At 42.1% G+C, this 11,504-nt stretch overlaps 1 protein-coding gene across 1 annotated transcript; it reads left to right on the top strand.

The window, feature by feature from the left end:
* Positions 1–3,272: 3,272 nt before the first annotated feature.
* LOC103001075 (UDP-glucuronosyltransferase 3A1) lies at positions 3,273–7,632 on the top strand. The gene is made up of 3 exons (XM_007192268.1): positions 3,273–3,345; positions 5,360–5,579; positions 7,368–7,632. The coding sequence occupies exons 1-3, from the start codon at positions 3,273–3,275 to the stop codon at positions 7,630–7,632; spliced, it is 558 nt and encodes a 185-aa protein (XP_007192330.1).
* Positions 7,633–11,504: the final 3,872 nt, after the last annotated feature.

The raw sequence follows: 11,504 nt of genomic DNA, 5'->3' as shown, positions 1-11,504 counted from the left end.
CAGAAACGAAGACCCAACACAGCCATAAATAAATAAATAAATACTTAAAAAAAAAAAAAAGACCCAGAGCAAGCCAAGGATGCTTACTGTCACTTCTATTCAACAGTGTATGTTCCATAATCATAAGAAGAGAGAAATAAAAGGCCTAAGAATGAGAAATGAAGAAACAAACTTTTATTTACTCTGACATGATTATGTATGTGGAAGATCCAAAAATACACAAATTATTAGAATTGATAAGAAAGTGGCATCTCTTAAGGTGGTGTTTCGAGCCTCTGAACCCTGGTTAAGTCACAGACCTCCAGTAAACCCAAACCTCAGTCTCATATTTGTTTTACAAAAGGGTGAGTGGTGAGTGGGATGGCTTATAATACAATGCTTATCAGTGTAGCTGTGAGGATTATAATCAAATAATGTACTTGGAAGTCTCCAGCAAAATGTTACCCCACAGTAGATATTCATTTATTAAGAAACACCAATCAGGCTTCCCTGGTGGCACAGTGGTTGAGAATCTGCCTGCTAATGCAGGGGACATGGGTTCGAGCCCTGGTCTGGGAAGATCCCACATGCCACGGAGCAACTAGGCCCGTGAGCCACAACTACTGAGCCTGCGCGTCTGGAGCCTGTGCTCCGCGACAAGAGAGGCCGCGACAGTGAGAGGCCCGCACACCGTGATGAAGAGTGGCCCCCGCTTGCCGCAACCGGAGAAAGCCCTCGCACAGAAACGAAGACCCAACACAGCCAAAAATAAATAAATTAATTAATTAAAAGAAAAAAAAAAAGAACAATTACTAAAACAAAAAAAATCAAAAAAGAAACACCAATCATCTGTGTGGTTAAGCTCATCCTCTTCCTTCAGGCTCTTATCTGGAAGTCATTTGTGAGGGAACATCCCTGCTTAATTTTTTCTTCCTAGCACTTAGCACTATCTAACATAATATGTGCTATTTCTCATCTCTCTTCTCAGACATAAGCTCCAAGAGGAATTATTTTTGTTTGCAGAACCACCTGTGCCTGACCCATAATAAGTGCTCAATAAATTTGTGTTGAATCAGTAGATAGATGGGTTAATTTACACAGTCACCATCCTGCCCTGATCTGAGCTACTGCATTATAGTAGGTAACGGGGAGTATTTACTAGGATACTAAATGGGAAGAGCCTTGTGACACCTTTTAAACTTCACCACCTGTCAGTCTCTTCCCTGTGGAGAGAGGGGAGGGTTGGAGATTAGATGTGTGACTATTAGAATTAGTAAGAAGGGTAATGGAGCGCCCAAAATTTGGGAGAGAGGTCCAGGAAAGGAGAGCTGGGAATACTGAAGGCAGACTCCGGGTATCCTGAGTTGGCATTCTGGGCCAGCGCTGCTCAAAGTGTCACTTGCCCACCTTGAAGAGGAACTTTTCTTTTCTCTACATGAAGACTAGCTTTTTGTAGAGACTCTCCAGCCCTGGATTTCTAGGCAGGATTTCTCAAAACTATCCCACATGTTTTTAACTGTTTTTTTAAACATAATTAAAGTCTCCCAACTTATTTACATGAAATAGGTAGTAGCATACAGACAGAATCACTATACTAACTGCTAGACTAATTAGATTGTGTCTACACTTTCATAATGCCTAGTTCTTCCCTTTGAAACCCTTAACATACTTATTATTGTTTAATCTGTTATTTTTAATGATTTGCTCAATATCTCTTTCCCAGTCAAACTGTAAGCTCCATTTGGACAAAGGTCATGTTTGCCTTGCTTACTACCAGGTCCACAGAATGTATCATAGTGTACAGCACATAGTAGGCAGATGGTAAACATTTACTGCACTATCTAAAGATCGAGATTTATAGACATATTAGACCAAAGTATAAATTACATCTTTCTTGACTAGAATTTTGCAGTTAATGAAACCTTTGCTACTGTTCCAGGTATAACTTGGAAAATTATTCTCATTCAGTCACTGAATTCAAGAAGACTCCTTACACTATCTCTTTCTGGCCTTAAGCTAGCTGTCTGCTTTTTTTTAAACCGATCCAATCAGAAGACCCTCATCAAACCTAGTATAGCCTAAACTGACTATGCATTTGGTCACATTTATTCTCCCCTCATAACCTCGTGTTCTTTTGGAAGAAGCCTACCTACCTGTCCCACTGCTGAAATGACAAGCCAGCTTCCTCTTACTTGCTCCCAATAATTATCAGTAATTATCCTCAAAGGAAGGATTTCTTATTGAAACAGAAATTTTAACAACTTTTGTCCCAACATTAGTTCACTCCATCTTCTTCTTTCTCTTGAACCAATTGTAAATGTACTTGAATCATTTAAATATATGTGAACGGTGATATACCCTGTGTCCTTATGTTAGGGTAAATGCATGTTTGCCTTCTGTCTCCCTCCAGAACAGTTACTGTCAACCCTGGCTTCATATTAGAATCGCCTGAGGAATTTTGAAAGCATACTTATGTCTGGGTCCCATTCAGAATGTCTTATGTAAATGATTTATGGTGAAGTCCAGGCATAGATGTAAAGGTCCCCAGGAATTATAGCCCACAAAGTAGAGACTCTACCCTCCACAAGCAATGTCTCTATCTCCCCCAACATCTCTTACCAGAGAGCACAGGACAGGGCTCTCTCCTCAGGGTTTTCTCTAAGTGTCAGGCCTTCTCTTTAGCAAAAGTGGTCGTAGTTGATTGCTGGTCATTCAGTTCATCAGTTGACTGCCTGATTCCTGGGCTTGGGAAGTGAGAATCTCACTTTTCAGCCAATTTGCCGGGTCCTGAGATCATAAGCGTAGAATCCCTTAGGTGGGGCATTTGTCAAATGCTCTATAAACTAGCAAATGTTTAAACATTCTTAAAAGAAAAGAAAATGAAGCCCCAATAAAACAAAGTAAAACCTCAAGTAAACGCTGACACAGAATATTAATCCTCAGCAGGATTTTCAGAATCTGCATCATAGAAGAGGCCCTTAGGGATGAAGAAAAATATAAAGTCCTCATTCACTGCCTGTTAAACAGGAGCCCCAGGCAACAGTGACTTTTTTGAAGGATTTGCTGCCAATGGAATGTGAAGACATCTGTTGGCCCAATAGTTGAAAGCAAGAGATTGGCAGATGTCACTGGCACACAGCTTTTAGAGTCGTTTATCAAAAAAAAAAAAAAAAAAAAAAAAAAAATTGCTGTTCCTTCACTTGTGTTCATGAGACCCTGTGACATCTCCCAGAGCAGGAAGACCATTAAATGATGGGTACAATTTAGATGAGGGGAAGAAGGAAGAAAGCATAATGGCAGAAGGAAGAAAGCAGAACACTCTAAGCACCAGAAAGAATTGTAGCAAAGACAAAAACAAGGAAATGGGTAAATGCGGGTTTGTCACTTAAAGAAATTGCTAAATAGTTCTCCAACCTTTGGCCATGTACACATCCTTACCAACATTTGGTGTTGTCAGCCTTTTTAATTTTAACCGTTCTGGTGAGGGTGAAATTGTACCTCTAGTTTCAGTTTTCATTTCCTTCATCTCCAATGATGTTAAACATTTTTTCAGGTGTTAGTAGCTGTTTTCATATCTTACTTTTTGGAATGTCTGTTCATCTTTAGCTACCCCCCCCCCTTTTTATTTTTTGAGTTCTCTCTCTCAGATCCTACTCAGGTCCACACACTCAGCTCCAGAAACCTCTATCATAGGGGAGGTCAAATCAGTCTACCTCTTTCCTTCCCCTTTGCCTTATAAAACAAAAACAAACAAACAAAACAAACAAACAAAATAGCCCAGTTTTTAGTTAGGTTGTTTGTCTTTTTATTATAGTTTTGTAGAAGTTCTTTTTATGTTACGGATAGAGATCTTCCATGGATTGCCTGTTTATTTTCTTACTAGTCTTTTGATGAACAGAAGCATTTATGTTTGATGAACGCTGGTTTATCAGTTTTTTTTGTTTATGACTTAAGAAATCTTTGCTATCTCCAGATCAGAAGGGTATTCTCCTATGCTTTCTTTTTCTATGGGTTTTATAGTTTTAGATTTTACATTTACGCCCATGATCCATCTTGAATTAAAGTTTGTGCATAGATGTTTTAGGGGATTATGATCTTTTTAAAAATATAAATATTTAGTTCTTTTGTCTTCAAAGCAGCTTGCTGGGATTGTGTGTGTGTGTGTGTGTGTGTGTGTGTGTGTGTGTGTACGTTGAATTTATAGACCAGTTTTGGGAGAATAGAGATCTTAACAATTTTGAGCTTTCAGAGCCATTAACGTTGCACATCTTTTGATTTCGGTAATGCTTTGTAGAGTGTAGAGGTCATGAGCTTTTTTTTTTTTTGGTTAGATTTAATCTTAGGCATGTAAAGTTTTTATATTTCAATTTCCATTAGTTTTTGCTATTAGATAGAAATACAACTGATTTTTATATATCAACCTTGAGTCCTGCAATTTTGATGAACTGACTTATTCTATTGGGACTTTTTGTAGCTTCCAGAAGGGTTTTCTATGTACACAACAGTGTCTCTGACAATATCAGTTTTCTTCTTCTTTCCCGATTATTTAATTCATTCATTCATTCATTCATTTATTTATGAACTGGCTAGAGTTTCTACCATGTTGTTGAATAAAAATAGTAAGAGCAGGCATTTCTGCTTTGTTCCTATCTTAGATGGAAAAAGTTCAATGTTTCACCATTAAGTATGATTATAGACCAAGATTTATAAAATATGTGCCTTTTATCACATTGAAGAAATTACTTTCTATTGCTAGTTATGCTGAGAGTTTCTATCATAAAAGGGTATTGAGTTTTGTCAAGAAAACAAAGTGGCTTCTCATATATTTAAAGAGAACAACACATACAGTGTAAGTTTTATGAGTGCTACATGAGTTGTGATGTCAATGAATGTGTCAGAAATTTGGAGAAGAGGGATATTATTTGGTGGGTGAGAAAAGTTTGCTCAAGGAAAGGAAGAGACAGAGACAGAGATAGACATAGGGAAACACAAAGAGAAAACAGATGAGAGAAGCAAAGAGACATGAGGGGATAGAGAGAAGGAATGGAATGATGGAATGGATAGATGGAATGATGGATGGATGGATGGATGGATGGATGGAGATATATGCCTTGCTTAACACTATTCTCTACAGAATTCCCTGGGTTCTGAGTCTTCCCTGGGTTCTGGCTGAGTCTTCCCTGGGTTCTGGCTGAGTCAAGGAGTCTCTATACAAAGGCAAGGCTTGGAATCCTTGGGTGTGTAGCAAGCAAAGTCATCTTCACAGTGGCTCCAACACACTTTAAGTCCCTTTGGTATTTTCTTCTGCCTTTTCTGCTTTCCTTGTTGTTCTGAAACTTTTCATCCTGGAATGTTCTGCTGTCTTTGTTATTTGCAACAGGGCACCCTCACGTTCACCTTTTTGTCACCCATGGTGGGATAAATAGTGTCATAGAGGCCATCCAACATGGCATGCCCATGGTGGAGATTTCCCTCTTTGGAGACCAGCCTGAAAACCTGCTCCGAGTAGAAGCCAAAAATTTCGGTGTCTCCATCCAGTTAAAGCAGATCAAGGCTGAGACATTGGCTCTGAACATGAAGCAAGTCATAGAGGACAAGAGGTGTGCAGCTCTCTGGGCTTGTGGTTACTTACACTGAATGAAGACATGAACCACAATGGGCACCGTGTGGGTCTTCTTTGCAGTAAAACTGAAATTTCCAGGATGTGAAATAATATGTGTGTGATGCTAACAGCTGACTTGTTTCCTATGAGAGGAAGACTAGAGCAGTTTAGGTTAGATGCTGAGAATGATTTTATACCTCCTAGTTGTGAGGAACCTGAACTACTGACACAGGGTGTCTTTGAGAGGTCTTCTACTTTGGAGGTGCTTATAGTAGAATTCCAACTGAGGCAGGAGGTTGCCTTTCTGTTCCCAATATCCCACACTGCTCCCCACCTCAGCCGTTTTGCCTGTGCTGCTCCCTAGAAAACACATTCCCTTCTCTTCACAGGGTTGGCTCCTTCATGACATCAAGGTCTCATCCCAATGTCACCTGCTCAGAGAGACCGTCTTTCTCTGATAGTCCTAAAGCCTTCTCTCCTATCCACCCCAATTATAGCACATTATTTTTTTCTTAACATGTCACAGGATCTGTAATTACCCATTTCTTTATGTTTTAATTTATTGGCTGTCCCCCACACTAGAAAGTAGAGAGTAAGCTCACCCAGGACAACAGCGTGTGTCTCGTGTTTTCTGCTATGTTCCCAGGGCTCAGCACAGGGCTTGCCACAGAGTAAGTTTGAATGGATTCCTGTTAAGTGAGTCAATACAAAGGGGCCCATTGATCTCTTAAGAAATTTTCCAACCAGCACAATAATCTCATGTGAAGAGGAAAAATATATTTTCTATCTTATAATGAAGAAGGACTAAAAAAGTTAGAGCTTCAAGGGCACAAACCCGAATCATATCTCAAGACTTAGCATTACTGCACAATGTTATGACACATAGGAGAACTGCAAGTAGTTCTTGTTAGGTGACTGAATAATAACCACATTTCATGTGACTCCTAGCCCCAGAAAAGTTGTTAAGCTCTGGGGGTCAGATAACCCAGAAACTTTACGCATATTTGGTATCTCATGTGTTTAAAATATTCCTTTTCTGATGAATGGGTTCGTAACTTTCACTGGATTTTCAAAGACCTAAACTCCAAATGTGCATGATCCACTGGCCCTGTGAAGGAGTCATCTGGGCTGGGATAGTCCACAGACATTGGACATCAGGGCTGGCTACATAATTCATGTGCCCTAATGTGAAATGTGGAGACCCTTGTCATAAAGTTTAAGGATTTCAAGAATGTGACAGCAGAGAATTAAATCAAGCACAGGCCCATTTAAGGGTGGGGCCCTGTGCAAATATGCAGGCTCATAGCCCATGAAGCCAGTGCTGGTCAACATGATGCTTTGAAGGAGCAGGAAAATGCAGGTGTCTTCCTGGGCTGCAGTCCCCAGAGTCACATTTGTTATCTAGCCAAGACACCAGCACAAAGTAGATGCTCAATAAATATAATGGTTTCCTGTAGTATATCTTAAGCCTCCTTGGGGTAGAGATTAGTCCTTACAGACTTAGTCACTTTTTTTATAGTTTATAGTTTCTTTATAGTTTAGCACTTCCAGCACCAAGCATGGATCTTTGCATGCAAATATCAGTTTGAACTTTTTAAAGGGACCCAACTAGACCATACCAAGGCCAGACCAACAAATTTTCCTTGAAAGGGAATCTTTTGTGCATAATTTGGAAAGTGTGTGTGTGTGTATGTGTGTGTGTGTGTGTGTGTGTGTGTGTGAGATGCAAGGTCTCTAAGACTTCTGAGACCACTTGAGTAACACCTCCCCCTGTCTCTGCCAACAGGCAGAAATCTGCCATGGTGGACACCAGCATCATGAAGCACTCCCACCCCTTGACCCCCAGCCAGCGTCTGGTGGGCTGGATCGACCACATCTTGCAGACAGGGGGTGCGGTGCACCTCAAGCCCCACACCTTCCAGCAGCTGTGGCATGAGCAGTACCTGCTGGACGTGTTCTTGTTCCTGCTGGCGGTCACCCTGGGCACCACGTGGCTGTGTGGGCAGCTGCTGGGCCTGGCGGCCAGGTGCTGTGTGGGGCCAGGAACCTAAAGAAGGCCTGAGACCAAGTGGAGCCTTGGAAGGTGGTGTGTTTGGGCAGAGTCAGCATTTCTTGGCATCTCCCACCAGTTTTGTCAACCCTCATTCTCCACATCCTATCCACTTGCTATTTTGCTACAAATTCCAACTCACTGGCTTCTTCCCACTGTTGACTTTAAAAAAATATATGCACAACGTGAGAGTTGCGAGTTAAGTTTTATTTGGGGCAAAATGAGGACTGTATCCTGGGAGACAGCGTTTCAGATAACTGAGAAACTGCTCCGAGGTGGCGAGGGGAGGGGCCAGGATATTTAGGAGTTTTGCAACAAAGAGCAGGTAATTGGGAACATCAAAAGAGTATTGTTGGGCTTCCCTGGTGGCGCAGTGGTTGGGAATCTGCCTGCCAATGCAGGGGACACGGGTTCGAGCCCTGGTCTGGGAAGATCCCACATGCCGCGGAGCAACTAGGCCCGTGAGCCACAACTACTGAGCCTGTGCGTCTGGAGCCTGTGCTCCACAACAAGAGAGGCCGCGATAGTGAGAGGCCCGCGCACCGCGATGAAGAGTGGCCCCCGCTCGCCGCAACTAGAGAAAGCCCTCGCACAGAAGCGAAGACCCAACACAGCCATAAATAAATAAATAAATAAACCCAAAGTTTAAAAAAAAAAAAGAGTACTGTTAAATAAAGAAAACCAGATATCTCAAGTTAAGGAATTTAGCACTTTTCTATGTATGGGAAGATGCAAGAGTCTGGGCTCACCGAAATCATTCCTTTGATAATGCACCTCAGCTGTCTGGGGCCTGTATTTTTACGTCCTGAATTTCCTCAGGGCTCACTGCAGGGAGTGGCTGCAGTCTGATGGCTGCTAGATGGCAGGTATTCTTTTCAGACCTGAGTTTCCTCAGGGCTCACCAGCTCACATTGGAGGGCTGCAATCACTGGTGACTGTGACATCCTTTGTTTATTGATATGGCAGGAAATATTCCATTTATAAATACTCCATTCCATTTATAAATAGTCCATTTATCACCATGATTAGAATACTTTACTGAGCCCTTGTGGCCTTCTTTATTTTCAGTCAGCAAAGGCTGTTCTGTGATTCCGTCCCTGGATAATTTGGACCAGTGACCCTCAGATCTGAAGCTCTGAAGCCACCTTCCTTATCACTCCCTTCTTCACGGCACTGAGCCTGAACCATTCCAGCCTCCATGCCCAGCATCTTCTCAGCCTCCTTCCCTCACTCCACTCCACCACTTATCATGGAATAACCACTAAGGCAGGCGCTTTGCTGATTCTTTTGTTTTCTATTTGCTTCTCCTGCAAACTCTTGTCAAAGCTCAGGAAGCCTGTCCTGGGCATGCGCATTCAGTGCCAGACACACTCTTGCCTGTGTCCATGGTCTCTGCCTTGGTTTCTGCTGAGCACTCCTTCTTTGCAGATCAGGTGTGGAGACTGCAGGTTGGTCATGGGCTGAAATGTCCCTGGTCTCCGCTTTTCATAGCTGTGAGCTGTCTTCTCAATTTTCCTATTAAAATAAATGAAGTCATGAGAGAGAAGATAATTTCTTCTTTAAGAAGAGCCTCTCCATAGCTGAGCCTTTCTGTACTTGACATACTGTTGGGAATTGCATTCACTTGATAGTAACAGAAACCAGAAAAAAGTGACTGGAACAGCTTAGAGTTTTCTTTTCTTTTCTTTCTTCTTTTTCTCATGTAAAAGAAATGTGTATTGGAATTCCCTGGTGGTCCAGTGGTTAGGACTCTGCGCTTTCACTGCTGAGGTCGCGGGTTCAATCCCTGGTCAGGGAACTAAGATCCCACAAGCCATGCAGCATGGCCAAAAAAAAAAGAAGTGTAGGTAGGCAGGCCGTCCAGGGCTGATATGGCAGCTACATGATGTAATCAATAGTCCGGATTTCTTGTGTGGTTGATCTGCTTTCCTTAGTGGGTGGCTTCATCCTCAAGGTCACCCTGATTTTCAAGGTGGTCATTTTACATCCAGTCAGCACACTGGAATTTCAGGCAAGACAAGGGAAACTTAAGGAAAGGGCATAAAGTAGGTTCATACCAGCTGCGTTAGCTTCTTTAAAGAGGTTTCCCAGACACCACAGCTACCCAGAGACTTCCAGTGAAATCTCATAGACAGACCTGAGTCACGTGACCATTCCTAGATGCATAAAATGTCTAAGAAGTGTCCTCCAGCCCCGACTTCCCTGCTGGGTACATTACTACTCCAAGTCACTGGGGGGTGGGGAGGTGGCGAAGAGGTGTTAGAAAGAAAAAAAAGGACAGTGGATAATGGGAGGAAAGTAGAGCCTTGGTCACATGTGGAAGGCAGCAGGGAGGGGCTGGATTGAATATTACGTTTCACCTGTGACCTGGTGACTCAGTGACCTCAGGGACAGTCTTATACCCACTGTAACTGCCTGTGGGTGGAAAGCAGACCTTTCTGAGTAGTGAACATTCAAAATAAGAACAGAAATCTTTTACCAATGTGACATGTGTTATGCTTTCCAAGTTCTTTCATCTCCTTTCTGCCATTTAATGGGATACATGTGTCTAATCCATCCAACCAGAAAGAAGCAGGTACCACCGGGGCAACCACAGAGAGACAGGAGAACCATTGTGCAAATTAAGACAACAGCAATAAAACTTGTCCCCATGATGGATGCCTCCTCCCGCCAGAGCACAGGGCTTGGAGAGTGGATGGGTTGGTTTTAGCCCCACTGGCCCCTCTTGTGAGCACCTCTTTGCCATGAATAATCTGCTCTGCCACAGGGGCTCCTGGCTGGTGTATCCCTCCCACCCAGGGTGATTCCATGCACATGCATGCAGAAGGCACCTGGATCTGCTAAGGAATTCTCTTGGGAAATTTTGTGGGTTTTTTTTTTTTTTTTTTTTTTTTTTTGCCCCTAAGATCCAGGAAGGCTCCTTTCTCCGTGCTGGGCTTTAAATTAGTTAATCATTTATTTTTTATTTTTTATAAGTCCTTAAATAAAATGTTCCAAATTTAGAGACACACATCTGTCAGAGTGGATTTTAAACAAATTTCATCTCAAGGTAACAGTGAGTAATAATCAGATAACACTTGCACTGGTGATTCAGTCCCTCGGGTTTTATTTTTTTCCTGATTTAAAAATCCAAGATGGTACGGATGAACCGGTTTGCAGGGCAGAGATAGAGAACAAACATATGGACACCAAGGGGGGAAAGTGGCAGGGAGGGGGTGTGGTGGTGGGATGAACTGGGAGATTGGGGTTGACATGTATAAAATAGATTACTAATAAGAACCTGCCGTATAAAAAAATAAAGTAAAATTAAAACAAAAAAATCCAAGATGAATTTTGAGAACTCTTTTTGTGTTAGAACATGTACAAAGAAAGGAAGGTTCCACTAACAAGGGCTGTGGACACCCCCTGGTGGCGGGACCACCTCCCTTGACTGTAGATGAGACCCTTGGGAGCAATGGCACCTGGTGACAACTCTTCCTTTCTCATTTGTCTTACTGAGAACTGAGCTGCATCTGTCCTCTAACTGATTTTACAAATGAGTAAGCCTACAAAACAGAGCAGAAAAGTGTGCCGGAGCTAAAGACCAAATAATAATTCATTTCATTTCACTCCTTCCCCTTTTTAAAATTTATCTCATGGAATTTTATCGAGCTAAGGCTTGCCATTCCATCCTCCTTTAGTGACCATTTATGAGCTTCATATCATCTCAGATGAGAGTTACTGTTACTAGAAAGTCAATTGCAAGCAGTAGCAGAAAGCCTCAGTAGAGCAGCTTAAGCCAGTAGCCTTCAAACTGGGCTACCTTCACCATAATGTGTACATGAAGATTTCCCAAGGGCTACATGACACCGAGTTTGGAAGTGGTAAATTTCC

The sequence above is a fragment of the Balaenoptera acutorostrata genome, chromosome 2, assembly GCF_949987535.1.
Source record: "Balaenoptera acutorostrata chromosome 2, mBalAcu1.1, whole genome shotgun sequence".
NCBI classification, from domain to species: Eukaryota; Metazoa; Chordata; class Mammalia; order Artiodactyla; family Balaenopteridae; genus Balaenoptera; species Balaenoptera acutorostrata.
Note: the sequence above shows the minus strand (reverse complement) of the source record. Positions and strands in the feature narration are given on the sequence as shown.

What these genes read in the sequence shown, in the direction of transcription:
- LOC103001075 (XM_007192268.1), top strand. Translation starts at nt 3,273, where the DNA reads ATGGCAGAAGGAAGAAAGCAGAACACTCTAAGCACCAGAAAGAATTGT. An exon ending in AGACAAAAACAAGGAAATGG is followed by an intron (nt 3,346 to 5,359) that starts GTAAATGCGGGT and finishes TATTTGCAACAG; the next exon opens with GGCACCCTCACGTTCACCTT. An exon ending in CAAGTCATAGAGGACAAGAG is followed by an intron (nt 5,580 to 7,367) that starts GTGTGCAGCTCT and finishes CTCTGCCAACAG; the next exon opens with GCAGAAATCTGCCATGGTGG.